Below are 19,718 nucleotides of genomic sequence, written 5' to 3' on the forward strand. Positions count from 1 at the left end.
ATTCTATAACAGTGCATCAGTCCACGGCATCAGAAATTACATAGTTAATTCCAAAATACAGTGCATTATGGAGACTGCTGCTGTAACCAAATGGTCCAAATAGGACCTACTCTAATTCCCAAATTCTTACTAAACTTTTAAAAAGTTAAGACAGTGTTGACGCTACGGTCATCTGAAAATGACAGTGCAGATGAGAAACGTAAGATACTGCACATCCTCCTGACAGCACTTCCTACCTGGAAGACAGGACAAGATCATAGAGTTGTTTCTAATCAGTTGGTACAAAAAGACTCCTAGATTTCAGTTAAGTTCATCAGTGTCCACTTATGTCACACTGACATTACACTGATATTGCATGCTGATATTACAAGTATGTAACTGACAAACTAAAACTAGAGAATGATTGGTTTACAGTTAGTCCTCATATTTACTTACTTTCTTGAGACAAGGTCTCACTATATAGCCCTGGCTTGCCTGATACTTGATATTTAAACCAGGCTGGACTGCTTCTGAAGCGACTGAGGATGGGCAATACCATATCCAGCAGTCCTAGCACTAAAGAGAAAGCAATACAAAAGAGGCCGAAGTGTTACATGCCAGCAAGTATTTATTATTATTGAGAAGTGGTCAAAAGACTTACAAGGCTCATTATTATAACCACATGTATGAAACGTCACTTAGTGAGATAGAAGGAAAGAGACATATATATGTATTTATATTAAAAAAATACACACACGTGCACTCTCTCAAGTGTTTGTCACACGGTGCTATGAAGGAGGCATCAGGCTATACAAGTTCTGATATACATAACACATTAAAGAATCAAGCATTTAAAAACCATACTTACAGTTGCAAAAATAAAGTTTCTTTTCTCCAAGCATTTTGATCTGGGCTCAAGCAAAGCAAAGCGAATAATGAACACCGATGATTTTCATATGATTCCACACACATTGAAACTATCAATATACAAGAGCTAACAAACAAAACAGCAAAAAAGGAAGTTGTAGGAATGAACAAAGCATTTCATCCAAAGTCTAACAGTCTGTTTACCCCACCCCTGAACATTACAGATCATAATTTATATTACTTGTGTAGCAAGGTAAGCCAGAACAAAACAATCAACAGAAAGTCCTGACTGCCCTCAGTCGGTCCAACGCTCCCCTAGTGCAACAGCATCATTTACCTGAAGGATCATGTGTCACAATTAAGGAGTACTCATACAAAACTATTTCCTTTATTCTTGAAAAAGTGCCACATACTATACTTTTCACTTAAAAAAATACACAACATGTAAACTAATGAAAGACAGTCTGTCTCCATCTCTTGTCGATGAGGAAAGGCCAGAGTGATTCTTTGATTCCAATTCGAAATGGTGTCCGCTGGCCAATGCCCAAGGTCTCCAATTTGGAGCAATCAAGCTGAGCATTTTTGGGGCGTTGTGCTCCTATGACAGGGCTGTCAGTAATCTATAAGGAAAAACAAACCACATCATGACAAACGAAGTAGCATCTTGAGGCTTGATAACTTTATTTCAGTTTTCCGTTAGTGCCAGAAAACTGATATTTTTCAGATCAGAAAAAAAAGCATGCCCCATCAAGACACAGTGTGTCCTGCATGAGTTATCTGCAGACAGTACTCAGTGTGTCACCCCCCAGCATGTGGATGGATTCAGGTTGTCAGGCTTTGGAGCTGGTCCGTGTCCCCACCGCCACCCCCGCCCAGCCAGCTCACTAGCCCCATCCATGCTTCTCTATACTTTTCATCTTTAGGGATAATTTACCACCAGGTACAGTTAAGATCCAAGCCAAGTTCATTTTGACTAGCTGTGTAAAAGAGAAAAGTGTTATCAGCAAACACAGCAGCCTTAAGAAGGCAGGAGGCAGGAGTCAAGACTTACAGGTCGTAAGTGGCTGCTGGGGAGGTTGAAGGCGTCTGCAATTGCACACGCCATTTCATACTTGGTCATCTGCTCATTGCCAGACCAGTGAAAGGTTCCCTTAATGGATGGATCCTAACAATTACAAGGAAAAACAAAACAGTTTCACAGTTCTGCTTCCAAATAGTAAGGTTTGACAGGAAGTTAATTTTATAGGTCCAAGAATACCTACTTTTTTGAAATATTCTCTTCAAAATACCTAAATTCAAATGTCCACAAATATTCTGACACTAAAGGCAATTTATAGATATTAAAAACATTTTGAAAAAACACAAATAGCTCCAATTTATAGACAGTGACTAATTTTAGTGATCATTTTAAATTATTCTAAGGTGGAATCAAACATGTAACATTGTTCTGAGACAGGATACCACATAGCCAAGGCTATCCTCCAAGTGAACTTGTAGCTGGGGCTCACCCCCAGCTTCGCCAGCTCAGGGAGCACGGGTGTGCACCACCACTCGGGGCTTATGGGGTGCAAAGATTCAACACAGGTCTCTGTGCATGCTACTAGGCAAGCACTCTACCGTCTGAACATCCACAGTTCCACATATTTTGTTTTAGGCTGAGCTTTGCTAAGTAACCTTGGCTGGCCTGAACTCAGTACACAGACTCAGCAGGGACCCTCTTTCCTCTGTCTCAAATGCTGTATTACAAGTGTGCATCACCAAGCTCAGCCATTTGGTTCATTTTGAAATGAACCAAATAAGCACAATAACACACACCAGTAATCCCAGCATTTGGGGAAGCTGAGACAGAACAGCAGCCTTGGATGGGAGGTCACCCTGGGCAATAGGCAATAAAAAGCCTTGTCCCACGAAACCCTAAGAGATGAACGAATAGTTAAATAATGCCGTGCTTTGATAATCATTTTCAGTGTTGCTGCGTTGTTTTTTTAACAGATTTCAGAAAGTTCCTTCTATAGTAGAAGGTGTGTGTGTGTGTGTGTGTGTGTGTGTGTGTGTGTGTGTGTGTATGCACGTGCACTCAGGTGTGCATGCCCCAGCATGTTCGTGGAGGTCAAAGGGCAATGTCTGGTGTTGACATTTGCCTTCCACCTATTACACAAAGGGGCCAGTTTATCCACTACATACACTGGCATAATTTTCATACAGCAAAAGCTGTAGTCACACTGTAGCCAGCATTATTAGTACTCTGAATTAAACACTTCCTAATCTTTTTATGAATATTGTATTCAGTGCCAACTTCCCCAAATGTTTAAAATTAATTCTCACTCTGGGCTGGAAGATGGCTAAGTGTTTAAGAGTGCTTACTGTTCCTTGAAGAGGACCTAGGTTCAGTTCCCAAGGACTCAATGGTTTCTGGCTTCCTTCAACACTTGTACACATGTGGTGCAAACAAGTTCATGAAGACACACACATGCATAATATAAAACAGAGAAGCAAAACAAAACCAAGAACTTGAGCTGTGTGTAGTTAATCCACTAGGTCTTTAATCCTAGCATTAGGAAGACAGAGACGGGACTCTGTGTTTGAATTTATTTCCTGCATACAAACCTCATGACTACTCTGAAGCCTCTACTCTGTATAACTTGCTTTTGTTTCATGTTCTACTTTTAAAACGCATGTCTAGGGGCTGGAGAGATGAGATGGTTCAGTAGTTAAGAGCACTAGCTGCTCTTCTAGAAGACCCAAGTTCAACTCCCAGCAACCACAAGGCAGCTCACAACTGTCTGTAACTCCAGTTCCATAGGATCTGACACCGGCACACAGACATACATTCAGGCAAAACATCAACGCACATAACAATTAAAGTATTTTTAAAATAAGTTCAACTTTCAGTCTATGATAATCTATGTCCACGTAAGTCCAAACACGCAAGAGTAGCAGACCTTTCACCAAGACAGAAGTCAGGGTCCCTCTCTCAACACTCACCAGCATCCTCTTCTCTGCCAGCTGCCGGCACACACTGGCTACGTCTTTCACATGTGTGGGGAATCTCTGCTGCCAATGGTCCATGTTCGCTGACTTATTGCTGAACTGCACCTTGTCGAACATAACAGTCACGGCACTTTCTTCAAGCTTTTCAACCTCCCCATACAGAACAGGAATTCTCAACACAGCAGCCCCTAGGGACAATACATGAAGGTCTTGTATGGCTGGCTCATACATTTCCAAATTTCGGTGTTAAGAGAAATTGTGTGGACTTAAACAGTAGAAGAGTAGAAACCTTACCTTTTAATAAAAATTACTAGGATGGTAAGTAGAAGCTCATACTGAATGAACTTAAAAGATAATCATGAGTATTTTATGTACCTTCTGTCATATAGAGACTTTTATCTAATTTGTTATCATGGCCATTATAAATAGAGCCTATCTGGTCAACCAAGTGAAATGAACACTCGTGACTGATGGTCAAATGAAGACAATAGCACTCAAGAACAATTTAGGACCCAGTGGGAGGCTGTCTCTACAGGCTACACATTTGACAGCACGAGTACATCAGTGTAAGTTTTCCTCCTGACTGTGTAAGCACACTGTGATTATGGAAACGACACTGTGGTCCTTTGAAGATATACAACCAAGAGTTTGATGACTGATTCATCACTGAATGTAGCCAAGTATACACACACTGATCAGTCTGGGGGTAGGGTTGAGTGCTCATACTCTTACAACCTCGGAAGAATTATTCAGAATTCAATTTTATACTGGTCCAAGGTGAGGGGTTAGTCTTTGGATTATTAGCACTTTAAGACATGTATTTTCTTTTCTAATTACTGAGCAAGTAAACAAAGGTCTAGTTAGGGTTTCAATGCTGCACCAAAAGTTATATAGTAAAATGTAATTCGTAGTCCAAAAGGGTGTGTGTGTGTGTGTGTTGGCGGGGTGTCATGTTGGTCTGTGTGTATGTGTTGGCACAGAGAAATGTGTTAGGGGAATGTTTAGGTCATGAAGACACCACTATGAAAGAGCTTAATGGGGGCCATCTGGTTGGGTTCTCTGAGGCCAAGCTGGAACGAGGCCTTTACCATACCTGCTGGCTGTTGGATGTGGGATTTCCCAGCCTCACAATTGTGAGAAATGAACTGCAGTTCTTTATAAAGAACTGGGAATTGTGATGAAGCAAAGCAAGGAAGAGGCTGGCACTAAGGAGACTTCTGCAGGGTTGATGGTTCATTCATGATGTACTTTGTCTGGATGCACCGCATATTTAACTCTGGGCCCCAGACACACCCAGCATGTACTCTACCACTGAGTCAGAGCATCACAAACCAAAGACTCTGATAAGTTAAATGCCTGCAGGGAGGGCATCACAAGCTGGTGGTCGGTTGTCAGGAGTTCTCTATGATGTAAGGCACTGGCATCCACAGGGGTCATGACATTGAGCATGATGATGCCACAGATAGAAATTAAGTTGAGCATTGGTACTTCCACAGACAGGAGGAAGCCATGGCAGAGCTGGTACCACATATAATGAGAAGCAAAGATGTGGGAAGAAAGTCAAGAGTATGGATCAAAACAGAAACTCTTGAATAAATATTATACAAAAATTCCTATTCAAGAACCATTTTGTGCTTGTCTTCCCGAGGAATCAACACAGGAGAGATTTCATGTTTCCAGTTTAGAATTTCTTATTATGTTTAAATAAATTATTTTTATATAGACATGTGTAGTCATAAACATACATGGGGAAAAAAGAAGAGGATGGTGTAGAATACCTCAAAAAATGTTATTACGTGTGTGTGTGTGTGTGTGTGTGTGTGTGTGTGTACTTGTGTGAAAATCAGAGGACAACTTGCAGGGAGCTGGCTCTCTCCTTCCACCACATGACTGGAAATGAACTCGTGTCATCAGCTTGGTGACAATCACTTTTACCTACTGACCTACCTCACCTACCCATACTGTCTCATTTCTAGTAACCTATAGCCCCTGCTTCCTTTTCTTTAATTAGAAGAGGAGAGAAAAGAGCTCACTATATAGCCCAGGCTATCCTAAAACTCCTGCCTCAGCTTCCAAGTTCTGGGATTTGGGAATATAAAACGCAACATCCCGACATACACACCAATTCTGGATATTTTTAATAAATTAGGAACACATTTCCTCATGAACAATAAAACGGTCTTCAAAAATGATCAGAGGTTAAGGGTGCCGAATCTTACCTAAATTATTCTCCAGGACCGCCTTTTCTCCATCTAACTTTGTTTTTCCGTACAGATTCAGGGGACTTGGTATATCTTCTTCTGTGTAAGGGGGATTTGTGCCATCAAACACATAATCTGAGCTAATGTAGATGAGAAATGCTCCAATTGCAGCTACAGAAAGAAAAGATAAACCCACTGCATTACTTTTGCATGGAATGTTTTGTGTGTCTCATGTTTTGCTTTGTCTTCCCTAAAATGAACAAAACCACATGTAAGACAGCTACAAAACTTTCAACTTAAAAAAAAACAGTGAAGGAGGCTGGGGAGATGGTTCAGCACCTAAAAGCAGTGCACTGGCTGCTCTTCAAGAGGACCGAGATCTGGTTCCTAGACCCCACACGGATATTCAGAACCATCTGCAGCTCCAGTTCCAGGGAATCCGAAGCCCTCTTCTGGGCCCCAAGGATACCAGGCATGTATATGGTGCACAGCCATACATCATACATGTACCATATGAATGCATGGACATAAAATAAATGTCTTGAAAAAAATTCCAGTCATAATACAGCATTACCTGCCTCCTTTGCTAAGTTCCCAGAGGCACCCACATTCAGCTGGGAAGCAGCATCTGGCTGACTCTCAACAACATCTGGTCTTCTCTCTGCAGCACAGTGCACTATGACGTGAGGCTGGAAGTCAAACACTGAGTTTTAACACAAAACGGAGAGAACAGAGAACCACGGCTTCCTTACACTACCTCAGAGGAAGAGAGAACCACGGCTTCCTTACAGTACCTCAGAGGAAGAGAGAAGGGAGAACCACGGCTTCCTTACAGTACCTCACAGGAAGAGAGAACCACGGCTTCCTTACAGTACCTCAGAGGAAGAGAGAAGCACGGCTTCCTTACAGTACCTCAGAGGAAGGAGAGAACAGAGAACCATGGCTTCCTTACAGTACCTCACAGGAAGGAGAGAACAGAGAACCACGGCTTCCTTACAGTACCTCACAGGAAGAGAGAAGGGAGAACCACGGCTTCCTTACAGTACCTCACAGGAAGGAGAGAACAGAGAACCACGGCTTCCTTACAGTACCTCACAGGAAGGAGAGAACAGAGAACCACGGCTTCCTTACAGTACCTCACAGGAAGGAGAGAACAGAGAACCACGGCTTCCTTACAGTACCTCACAGGAAGGAGAGAACAGAGAACCATGGCTTCCTTACAGTACCTCACAGGAAGGAGAGAACAGAGAACCACGGCTTCCTTACAGTACCTCAGAGGAAGGAGAGAACGGAGAACCATGGCTTCCTTATAGTACCTCACAGGAAGGAGAGAACAGAGAACCATGGCTTCCTTACATTATCTCACAAAATGGAGAGAACAGAGAACCACGGCTTCCTTACAGTACCTCAGAGGAGGAGAGAACCATGGCTTCCTTACAGTACCTCACAGGAAGAGAGAACAGAGAACCACGGCTTCCTTACAGTACCTCAGAGGAAGAGAGAACAGAGGAAGAGAGAACAGAGAACCACGGCTTCCTTACAGTACCTCACAGGAAGGAGAGAACAGAGAACCATGGCTTCCTTACAGTACCTCACAGGAAGGAGAGAACAGAGAACCACGGCTTCCTTACAGTACCTCAGAGGAAGGAGAGAAGGGAGAACCATGGCTTCCTTACAGTACCTCACAGGAAGGAGAGAACAGAGAACCATGGCTTCCTTACACTATCTCACAGGAAGGAGAGAACAGAGAACCATGGCTTCCTTACAGTACCTCACAGGAAGGAGAGAACAGAGAACCATGGCTTCCTTACATTATCTCACAAAATGGAGAGAACAGAGAACCACGGCTTCCTTACAGTACCTCAGAGGAAGAGAGAACGGAGAACCATGGCTTCCTTACAGTACCTCAGAGGAAGAGAGAACGGAGAACCACGGCTTCCTTACAGTACCTCAGAGGAAGAGAGAACAGAGGAAGAGAGAACGGAGAACCATGGCTTCCTTACAGTACCTCACAAAATGGAGAGAAGGGAGAACCATGGCTTCCTTACAGTACCTCAGAGGAAGGAGAGGCCTTCATTAACAATAGATCCGGTTTGCTTGTTTTCCTTTTATTTCACTCATTTTTTTCCTGTTTTCTAAAATAGCCCTAGCTGTCCTGGAACTCAGATATTCACACGCCTTGCCTCTGTCTGTAAAGTGCTGAACTAAAGGTGTGGACCACCACCATTAATACAGTTGTTAAACTTCCTTTTTCAAAAGAAAAAAAGAAAAACCAACACCACCACCATCACCACACACACACACACACACACACACACACACACACACACACACACACACACTCTCTCTCTGCAAAGGGAAGAACAACTAATTTTGTTGTTATATATGCTTTTTTAGGGGCAGTGCTAGAGATCTCAGATCTTTGCACATCACATGCTAGCCAGGTACGTGGACCCCTGAGCTACATTCCTAGCCAAAGTAAAAACAACTTAGTAATCCTGAGACAAAAGTGCAGAAAAACCTATTAGTAATTACCTATAATTAAAAAAAGCCTCTATCCCAATGTGCTATGAAAGCCACCATGGACAGACTACTGCGACTTACTCATCCCACCCCAGGCCCTACAGACTGCTAAGTGTTCTGCCACAATGCTACGCCCCACCCCTATCATTTACTAAACTCATGACAAAAGGCAAGTAGTATCAGTTGCGAGTTAAATTCATAAATTCAAGCTTTTTCTCCACTCATTTAATAAGAATCAGCTATTTATGGAAACCATATGACCACGTGACCATAAAAGCAGAAAGCCCATGCCTTAGCTATGTTTCTATTACTGTGGATCAAAAGCAACTCGAAGAAATGGCTTATTACTTACACTCCAACTTCCTACACCAGTGAAGAAAGTCAAAGCAGGGACTAGTAGCAAGGCAATGGATGAACTCTGCTCACAGGCTTGTTCCCCACGGCACGCTCAGCCTGCTTTCATAAGTAACTCAGGCTCACTCAGTTATACTAAATACAAAATGCCCCATGGACCAGTGTGCTAGTGGCATTTTGCCAACTGAAATCCTCTCTTTACAGAAGACTCTGGCTCCTGTAAAGTTGAGAACTAACCACAACACATCAGTAAATAACAAGGTCTTCACAGCTAAGCAAGACACACATTTAAAGGGCCTGATATCGAAACCTAGGGATGCAGAGATTTTCTAAAGAAAAGGTTTTTTGGTTTTTTTGTTTTGTTTTGTTTTGTTTTGTTTTGTTTTGTTTTTTAAAATGCACGAACAACAGAGCAAGAGCTAAGGTAGGTGTTAAAGGTCTGTGTGCTGGAGGCTGGAACTCACATGGCTAACTAACAACCATTTATAGCTCCAGATTCAGAGGCTGGAAGACAGAGTTCAGTGGCTAAAAGCACTGGCTGCTCTTCCAGAGGATTCAGGTTCAGTTCCCAACCCACACGGCAGTTCAGAACTCTCTGTAGTTGCAGGGGATCTGACACTATCACATACACACATATGCAGGCAAAACACCCATACACAGAAAATAAAAATAAACCAGAACGAGAGAGAATGGGGGTGGGGGGCAGAGAGAGAGAGAGAGAGAGAGAGAGAGAGAGAGAGAGAGAGAGAGAGAAAGAGACAAAGAATTGCCCACACACCCAATTTTCTCAAAAATTGCTCAAGGAGGCATAATCTAAGATCTGTTTTCAAACTTGAATGTACAGAATATGGGATGCTTCAAATACAATACCCTAGGCCCATCACAGACTTAATACACTGCACTCTGGGCATGCAGCTTGCAATCCGGTTTCCCTGTGTTTCTAATATTCATGCTCCCAGAATTACACTGTTAGAAAGAACCAAAGCTGAAATCTCATGGTAAGGAGAATAAAGTCTTCATTTTCCTCTAACTTTTCTCATATTATGGCAAACGGGTTGCTGAAGTTCCCCTGACCATACTTTCTTAGCATTAAGGCCAAATATTCCCTTTTTTCTCAGTTCCCAGATAACACCCTAACACTTCATGGCAAGCATCACAAGGAAAGCACGGCGTAAACACAAGCCTCCCAGCAAGGCTGTGCAGGATGGGGAGGAGGATACAGATCTGGACAGAACACCTGCCCAGCCTCTGGCCCCAACTCCAAGCACCACTCCAAGTCATGCAAAGGAAGCACACTCTGCAATGTGGAGGCTCAACCGGTCACAGTTTTCAAGCACACTTTCTGCCAGCAAAAGCGCACTTTCTGTATAAAAACTTTCTGTATAAGCCAGACAACTCCTGATCAAACATATACAACTTCAAATATATAAACCCATACCTGAAAATCATGAATGAGGTGATGAACTGCCTCAGAATCCAGCAGGTTCACCTGTTCGAATTTTGGTCTTGCTCTGCGAAAGCCACAGCCAACGGCGTGCCAGTTGCTCTGCTGAAACTCTTTGTAAACCGCTCTGCCAAGAAGCCCAGTGGCACCGGTAATGAGAACCCGCCGGCTAGGGATGTTCACTTCCTCCTGGAAGTACAAGGCGGGTAAAGCTACAGTTTGAAAACAATTCTCTTCAAGACATTATTGTGTACCAAATACCTGAAATGTTTAAATTTTGAAATTAATACCACATACCTAAAAGTCAGTTTTAAAGCTAAATTAATCAAACTGCATCAGCAACTGCAAGGCTTAATGAGTTTGTGTTTCATTATTTGTTGTGTCTGAGCACTTCTGCCTGCATGCATGTGTGTGTACTAAATGCATTGTCTGGGTAGATCAGAAGAGGGTCGGAAATCTCCTGGAAATGAAGTTACAGGCAGTGAGCCAACAAGTAGGTGCTGGGAGCTAAGTCTTGGTCTTCTGCAAATCCACACAGAACTCTGAACCACAGACATCTTTCCAGTCCCCACTAATAATCCTTGACACTAGATTTATTCATGAGTACACTGCTTTTGTAGAAGATGGACAAACCTATAGCTCAAGCTGCAGATCTGATTGCCCTCTTCTGGTCATATAACTGTGAGTTCGTGTGTGAGAGAAAGAAAAAATAATGGGTAGGAGAGGTGGCTTAGTGGCTAAAAAGACTGGTTGCTCCTCTAGAGGACCTTGGTTTGACTTCCAGTATCCAAATGGCATCTAACAACTGTCCTTAACTCCTGTTTCAGAGGATCTGATGTCCTCTTCTGGCTTCTGTGAGTACCAGTCATGCATATGGTAAATAGATGAAACACAAATGCATGTGAGTTAATTTTTTTTGAATGAGTAAGAATAAAGTTATAATAATCAAGTGATGAAGTGATTGCATCACCCATGAGTAGTCCACAGGAGTTTCACATCTAAGATACTCTGAAAATGCACAGGGCTCAAATGATGTGTCACATTTTGACAGGACTGAAAAACCTGTCAACATTTCATAGGAGTTTATTTGGAATAAATAGAGTTAACTAATATGCCTCTCAGGCAGCACTAAATTTACCTACACAAAATACTTATGGCATATAGATAGGCAGTAAAAAAAATTGTGTTGCCACTGAAAAAACATACTTGTGTTCACAGAAAATTTTTAAAATTACTGCTTAAGGAATAATTCGATTTCTGTATATCTAAGGCAAAGTTCCAAAAATCAAGTAATACTTCTCTGCCAAATTCTCAAGTAAAACCAACTTTTCCTTATTAAAAATAATGTTTTCAGCCAGCAGGGAGTTACACTCCTGTACAATGCATGAGCTCTGTGGATGAAACTTTGATCAAATTTTATCACAAGGCCCTATTCCTGTTAAAGTTGCCTAAGTCTGTACTGGAAAAAAAAAGTATATGTGCACGCGCACACACGCATGCACACAGCTGAAATGAACGGGGTCAAAGCACGCTAAGCCTAGTATAGATTCAGAGAACTCTGTTCATGTAACAAATACCATTGAGGAGACCCAGGAAAACACCATAAAGAAAAAACAGATGGGGCTGGAGAGCCCTGGCTTGAGTCCCAACACCTATGTGGCAGGTAAGGACAATGTATGTGACTCCAGTTCCTGGGGAAGTCAGCACCCTCTGTGGACCTTAAAGAGTACATGGTGAACACACACAGACAGGGCAAACACCTATACACCTATACACCTATACACACCTATACATTAAATATCTAAGAGAATAAAATAGCTCTCGCAGAGGACTGGAACTGGGTTCTCAGCGTCTATACTGCCGGCTCACAACTCCCTGTAACTCCAACTCTCCTGGAATGGTCACCCTCTTTTGGCCTCTGGATATCAGACACGTATGGTACACAGCTATACACTTAGCAAATGTGCATAATTTAAAAAAAAGAGCATCTGGAGCAGGAGGATCTCAATGAACTCAAGACCAGCTCTGGCCTGTCAAACAAACAAAAAACAAAAACAAAACCTAGAAAGTTTCATGTTCACGTTTAACACTTTCAAGTTTCACATTCACACTCTCTCTACCATCCTTAGACACCCTTGGAATTTAAGAAGCAAGACAGCCAGAATGCTTAATAGGAATGGAATTCAGGTGGGAACAGCCCAATTCCGTCTCCCCATTGTACACACAGGCAGTGTTCTTAACAGGAATTGATAATAGGCTGCCCCACATTAACTATGCCAACTCTCAGCAGGTAAATCACAGCTGTCTGCCCTTTTTGGCTATTGTTTGCTTTTTCAAAACAGGGTCACCCTATGGAACCTTGGCTTGCCTGAAAAGCATCCTGCCTCAGCTTTCAGAGGGATGGGATTGAACGTAAGCCACCATACCCAGCTACTGTACCATTTTTTTAATGGAAGAAGACTGCTGGGTGTGGTGGCATCGTTAATCCGGATCCACTGGAGGTGAAGCCAGGCAGATTACCCCCAAGGATTTGAAGCCAGCCACGAATACACAGGGAGACTGTTTTTAAAAAACAAAAACAAAACAAAATACCACACAAAGCCATTATAAAAAGCAATCGTATCTACCCACCACTGCCACCTTCCTGAGTGCTGAGATTACAGACAAGAGTTAGCACACCCAGGGTCTCACTCTCCACTTTTACTGAACCTAGCAAACACATTAAACCTATTTAGCGTAACATTTCCACATCACTGTTCACCACTGAAGGAAGTTAGGACAAGACCCTGGAGGCAGGAGCTCAAATAGGCCTTGGGGAAACTGCTTACTGGCGTCCTCAGCCTGCTTTCTAAAACATTTCAGGACAATACCAGCTGTCCCCGCCCAGGCCCCCCAGTCAATTGCCGATTAAGAAAATGCCCTACAGGCTTGCCTGTAGCCTAAGGTTATGGAGAGGTACCTTCTCAATCCAGGCTACCTAATCTCAACCAGGTTCCTTTATCTCAATGGGGGCTCCATAAACTCTAGCGAGAACACACACCCCTTCCCCCAGTTAAAAGTTTGCATTAAAAAAAAAAAAAACTGGCCAAGTCGTAGACTTTTTATATCTGTAAGTTACATTAGTTTGGGAATTAACAGTCTCATCTACAGTGCTGGATACATTCTGTAGGTCAGTAAAGGCTTGCAACGGAACCTTAAGCAGATTTGGAAACACGCAGGGGAAAGTTTACCAGACATAAAATTTATACCATGCAAAACACAGTGGCTCAGAAACCCTAGGAGCCAAGCCACTGGAATTCCTGCTCAAACCTTACTGAATAAACTCGATGTCTGTCTTCCCACCCGTGAGCCTGAGCGTTAACAGCAGTTGGAAATACTGACATCCTTAAAGTGCCTGAAGTAATGTGCCCTGTGCGAACTATGAATTCGCCAAGTTGATACCTCCAACACCGTCATTTATGAAAAGTCACTCTCCCCCTCTCCTTAAAGATCCAGGACTACAAGACAAAGATGATAAATACAGAACTCAAATGGAAACAAGCCCCCCGGTGGCGGCGGGAGCTCCCCTGACTGCAGCAGCCAAAGCGTAGCCCTACGGGGAGAGAGGTAAACAAACTCAAAGGCGCCACCCCGGGCTCGAAGCCCCGAACCTCACCTCCACCAGCTGGCAGCAGCCGGGGACGAAATGGATGGAGAGCTCCTTCTCACGGCCCACCATGCCCGCAGTGTTTGCGCCGCCTCAGTAGCGACCACAGCCTCCTCTAGTGCAGCACAGCCAGGGGCCGCAGCGCCCGCGCCCTTGGCCCTCCTCCCCTAGGCCCAGACCGACCCTGGCTGCCGCTTCCGGCTTCCGCCGCCCTGGCCGCGCCTAATGATTGGCCGCCTCTAGCCACGCATTCAAAAGGGGCGGGACCTCAAGGGACGCTCTCAGCCCATGTGCCAGTTCTTAAAGAGGCAGAACGTTTAAACGCAGGCACTGATGCCAAGCAATGAATGCAGGCTTCCTTGGGCTTGGGAGTGTTGTTTTTTTTTTTTTTTATCTCTCCTTCTACTTTTTCCTTCTTAGTAAAGGAGTAAGGACTCGATTCGCTTAGGCTTGCAGACTGCGCAATGCCCAAGAATCAACCGCGCATGTATTATATATAGTAGACTAAAACAACTGTAGCTAGGAGACAAGAAGGTAAGGGTGATACCACCGCACAGCTAAGGCTGGATTGGGTTGGTTTTAGGCAGTCCCAAATTCAGACTGACCTTGGGCTCAGAGACAGACCTTCAACTTCCGATCCTCTAGCTTCCCCTCCCAAGGGCTGGGATTACAGGAATAGATGGCCAATCTAGGCAAGGTGTGGCTGGTCCTAAATTTGTTTAAAGCAAGGAGAAAAGCCGAAAATAGTTCTGTGCTCTGAGTCATTAACATCTCTGGAAGCTATGTTTTTCTGGAATACTAAAAAAAGAAAATATGCTGTGAAGTCTTAAAGAAACGTTTATTTTTAGCTAATTAAAAATAAAAAGGTGTGGGAGAGAATATTACTTTCTAAAAGGCGGGTTCTTCGGGCTTTTTCTCAGAGTCACAGAAAGAGAAACTCAACTGTGATAACAAGCCCAGTTGACTTTTAAGTGGATTTAACAGGCGTCCTGGCTGCCCCGTGGAAGCCACTTAGAGGACCCAGCCGCCGGGGACTGCTGGAGCCAAGCCTTGGAGGAGCTGCAAAAACTTAAAATGATGGAGTCAAGGAAGGGCGTAACGCCGGGCACTCTTCCAACCCAGTGGGGCTATTCAAAAGTTAATCAGAAACGACAGTCCCTAGGGTCTGACTCAGCTCTCATCTGAATTACCCGCAGGTCAGGTCACGAGCCCCGAAGAACTGCAACAGGCAAGCCCGTGAAACTTACGGTGCCAAAAGCCCGGACACACTTTTTCTCCGCCCACGTTCCACCCAACAGTCTGTTCTCACCCAGACACCCACGAGAAGGGATTTCAAAACTCGCACCGAAGCGTGATCACTGCCTGAATTTCTCCCAAAGGCCTTATTTTCAGAAGCCTTTTGGTTTATTTTTAAACTAAAGATTAAGCTGCCCCCCGGGAAAAGTTTTCCTCAGAGTCAGGTGATGGTTCTTCCTCCCCACCCCCCACCTAAGAATGTATTCCCTCACGTAATTCTTTGGAAGAGAAAACAAAGGCAGGCTGAGGTACCCGGCTTTTCGATTTTTTTTTTCCCTAATTCAAGTCTTAGTGTTATTAAAAGGTCTAGCTATCCCAACACTCTAAGAATAATTAGAAAAAGTCCGAGGGAGGGGCAGATCCATGATTCCTCATCCTTATTAAAAAGTGGGAATGTTTCAAGTTTCTACTTGGGATGTGTGTAGTCCCTTCCTAGAGGGGATCCTGAAACCTACTCAATAGGAAGAGGCAAATATTTCCCCAACTATAGTGTGAGCAACCTTGTGAGAGAGTGAGGAAATGTTTGCTTGCCTATATATAAAAATACGGTGTGACACTTGTCGAGGGGGAAAAAGTTGGGCGTAGCTTGCTTGCTAAGAAAAGGATCGATGTTTACAGTCAATGTCTGACTTCCGCTGGGGGTCACATCTCAGTGCAAACTGGAACTGCGAGTCCGGTTAGCAGATTCAAGCCCCACAAGACAAAAGCCTGAGCATGCACCACCGGTTAAACCTCACTACACAGAACCTTCACCACAGTTGCACTTAAGGGGACGACTGTAACTATCGTTCTGCCTCACGTTTTATTTCTGTCAAACTGGGTTTGGTTTCCTGGGTCAGAAACCCCAGATCGTTTATTCTGTGTCCCAAGCTTACGTTTCTACAGGAAAATAAATGGCACCGGCTACTATTTTCTTTACACCCTTCCTGCTCGTAGCAGCCGTTCTGAATCGATTTAAACGCAACGCTGGGTCGACACCGTGTCTTCAATTGCCAGCTCTTACCTGTTCCATGTCCTCCGGCATCTCAGGCATGATTCCAGAACTATTTTGGGGGAAACGCAGCGAGAGGAATCTGGGCGTCTGGCTTCTCTGGCCGGGTTTTTTGTTCGCTCCGCCCGCACGGAGCACACGGACGCCAAGAAACGTGAGGTGCAGCTCCGCTTGACCTTTTAAATTAGCATTTTCCTTCCCAATCCTGGAATCTCGTGCAGCTTTTCACAGTGCAGTAAGCTAGCCGCTGATTCCTCCTGCTAGTTTTGAAACTACCCAATGAGAAGTTTCGTGTTTAATTGCAAGTCAAGAGAGGATCCGTAACTAAAATCCATATGGCAGAACTAAGTAAAACAAACAAACCAACCCTGCAATTCCCTGGTAGAACTTGTTGACTTTCTCTCTTGTAGAAAGACAAGAAGGAGCCAAACGGTTGGGAAGCACACTGAGCAATCGATTCCTGTTGTGAAATATTATACACGTTTCGCACCTTCCAGTAACGGAAACTTCAGTAAAACTCCCCATTGCCTTCTTTTTTTTTTTTTTTTAGCTTAACGATTTCAAATGCCAATTTAAAAGCTCTGGTGGTAACAATATATAGTTCTGGTCATTTCCATTAACTGTGTTTTGCTTAAACTTAGCCAAGCATTAAATACTGCTGATCAGTAAGTACAGCCATATTCTAGGAGTGAAGCACAGACAGCTATTTTTAGGAATTTCAAGGACGTTTTAGGCTTATTGCGGCTTTGAGACACTGGGTTTATGGCATTGCACAATTTTACTTTTAAAATCAACAGAAGCTAGTATTGAAACTGTGCTTTAAAATATCACTCTGCGAGTGGTGGCACATACCTTTAAACCAGCCCTCAGAAGGGCAACATCTCTTTAAGTTCCAGACCTGCCTGGGCTACAGATGGAGTGTCAGACCTACACAGAAAAACCATTATCTTGTGGGGGTGAGGGACACCACGCAGCTGAACAGTCTAGTCAGAGGACATGTGGCCCAAAGACAAGCAGTAGGAGGCATTCAAAGTATCCAACAAAGGTCAAGAAGTTGGAGGAAGGGGGTTGGGGATTTGGCTCAGTGGTAGAGCACTTGCCTAGCAAGCGCAAGGCCCTGCGTTCGGTCCCCAGCTCCAAAAGAAAGAAAGAAAGAAAGAGAGAGAGAGAGAGGGAGAGAGAGAGAGAGAGAGAGAGAGAGAGAGAGAGAGAGAGAGAGAGAGAGAGAGGAAGGAAGGAAGAAAGAAAGAGAAAGAGAGAGAGAAAGAGAGAGAGAGAAAGAAAGAAAGAAAGAAAGAGAAGAAAGAAAGAAAGAAAGAGAAAGAGAGAGAGAGAAAGAAAGAAAGAGAGAGAAAGAGAGAGAGAAAGAAAGAGGAAGGAAAATTGGAGGAAGGGTGTTGGAAAGCGTTGTTGTAAAAATATAAAAAATAAAAGGGGTATCTTTTATCCCCCACTAGGTCCGACACCATAGTGCCCCCAAAGTATCTGCTGGATATCTTAATTCTCAGTCAGCAAAGCCTCTCACCCGCTTTGCTCCATCCCATATCACACTGCCAAAGGCCTCTCTCTGAGCCTGGCAGCAATCTCTCTACCTAGCTAGTTCCCAAGGCAGGTTTCCATGCCAGAAACACACATCCCAACTCTGTGGTGGCCCGCCGCACACTTTCTCACACTTAAATCGCTATATCAAAGAACACACAACACAATAACCTTTGGCCCAATTGATAAGATATAATTGCCCACCTAAACATACAATGCCCAATACAAATCCATCCCTTAAAAACATTCGTAACAACCTGTAAAGGTAGAGCGTGCGTGGACTTAATGCCACTTGCCATATTGTCCTGCCACGGCTTCTCTCCCTGTCCCTCCTGTCTCTTCGTCCTTCCCGACCCAGTCTCTTCCTCTTCCTTCAAAATTTTCTCTCTCCCATCCTTCCTTCTCGTCCAATGACTGGCCTTCTTCTATCTTGTACCTGCCTCACCTGTGACATCATCCGACAGGAAAGGTGTTACATTTAAATACATATCTTACTGATTAGTCCTATCAAAACTCAAAAGTTACAATATCAAGCAAAAATATAGGGTGATTATCTTCAAGTATCTCAGATACAACAGTGAAACTAAAACCACCAACTTTTATTTGATAAATTGAAATTCCTCAAAGTGAACCACTTCTGCTTAGTAAAAGAGACTATTAATAAAATAAATTCAAGTCAACTACAGTCTGGAAAAAATAGTTTGAATACATATAACTGAAGAGAACATACACTGAACATTTAAAGAACTGTAGCTCAGTAATTCGAAAAGGCAATTTTTATTGGATATTTTATTTTATTTACATTTCAAATGATATTCCCTTTCCCGGTTTCCCAGACATAAGCCTCCTGTCCCATCCCTCTCCCCTTCTTCTATAAAGGTGTTCCCCTCCCCATCCACCCTCACTTCCCCCACCCCCTACACTGGGGGTTCAACCTTGGCAGAACAAAGGGCTTCTCCTTCCATTGGTACCTAACAAGGCCTTCCTTGGCTACATAAACAGTTGGAGCCATGGGGTCAGCCCATGTATACTCTTTGGGTAATGGTTTAGTCCCTGGGAGCTCTGGTTGGTTGGCATTGTTCTTATGGGGTTGCAAGGCCCTTCAGCTCTTTCAGTACTTTCTCTGATTCCTTCAACAGGGGGTTCCGTTCTCAGTTCAGTGGTTTGCTGCCAGCACTCATCTCTGTATTTGACATGCTCTGGCTGTGTCTCTCAGGAGATGTCTATATTGGGTTCCTGTCAGCATGCCCTTCTTAGCTTCATCAATCTTATCTAGTCTCGGTAGCTGTATATATATGGGGCACATGTGAGGCAGGCTCTGAATGGCCATTCCTTCAGGCTCTGCTCCAAACTTTGCTTTCATATCCGCTCCTATGAATATTTTTGTTCCCCCTTTTAAGAAGAACTGAAGCATCCACACTTTGGTCATCCTTCTTCTTGAGCTTCATGTGATCTGTGGATTGTATCTTGGCTAATTCGAGCTTTGGGGCTAATATCCATTTATCAGTGAGTATATACCATGTGTGTTTTTCTGTGATTGGGTTACCTCATTCAGGATGATATTTTCTAGTTCAATTCATTTGCCTATGAATTTTATGAAGTCATTGTTTTAAATAGCTGAGTAATATTTCATTGTGTAGGTGTACCACATTTTCTGAATCCATTCCTCTGTTGAAGGGCATCTGGGTTCTTTCCAGCTTCTGGCTATTATAAATAAGGCTGCTATGAACATAGTGGAGCATGTGTCTTTATTGTATGTTGGAGCATCTTTTGGGTATATGCCTAGGAGAGGTATAGCTGAATCCTCAGGTAGTGGAATGTCCAATTTTCTGAGGAACCTCCAGACTGATTTCCAGAATGGTTGTACCAGTTTGCAATCCCACCAAC

General features: G+C 43.5%; 1 protein-coding gene across 2 annotated transcripts; it reads right to left on the bottom strand.

Moving 5' to 3' along the window:
* Positions 1-589: 589 nt before the first annotated feature.
* Mat2b (methionine adenosyltransferase 2 non-catalytic beta subunit) lies at positions 590-18,082 on the bottom strand. 2 transcript variants are annotated; one of them, XM_006246126.5, is made up of 7 exons: positions 16,305-18,082; positions 10,354-10,548; positions 6,613-6,727; positions 6,057-6,209; positions 3,832-4,025; positions 1,898-2,011; positions 590-1,466 (listed from the first exon to the last, which is right to left on the bottom strand). In XM_006246126.5, the coding sequence occupies exons 1-7, from the start codon at positions 16,332-16,334 to the stop codon at positions 1,296-1,298; spliced, it is 972 nt and encodes a 323-aa protein (XP_006246188.1). In that variant the 5' UTR covers positions 16,335-18,082; the 3' UTR covers positions 590-1,295. The 2 variants fall into 2 exon arrangements, with proteins under 2 accessions (XP_006246188.1, NP_001037747.1); NM_001044282.1 differs by lacking the exon at positions 16,305-18,082 and adding an exon at positions 14,015-14,157.
* Positions 18,083-19,718: the final 1,636 nt, after the last annotated feature.

The sequence above is a fragment of the Rattus norvegicus genome, chromosome 10, assembly GCF_036323735.1.
Source record: "Rattus norvegicus strain BN/NHsdMcwi chromosome 10, GRCr8, whole genome shotgun sequence".
NCBI lineage: Eukaryota > Metazoa > Chordata > Mammalia > Rodentia > Muridae > Rattus > Rattus norvegicus.

Bases quoted from the DNA above. Each gene is read 5' to 3' on its own strand.
- Mat2b (NM_001044282.1), bottom strand. From the start codon at position 14,077: ATGGTGGGCCGTGAGAAGGAGCTCTCCATCCATTTCGTCCCCGGCTGC. The intron at 6,210-6,612 runs GTAATGCTGTAT...TTCTTTCTGTAG, and splicing joins GAACTTAGCAAAGGAGGCAG to CTGCAATTGGAGCATTTCTC. The intron at 2,012-3,831 runs GTGAGTGTTGAG...TGTAATTGTTAG, and splicing joins TGGCAGAGAAGAGGATGCTG to GATCCATCCATTAAGGGAAC.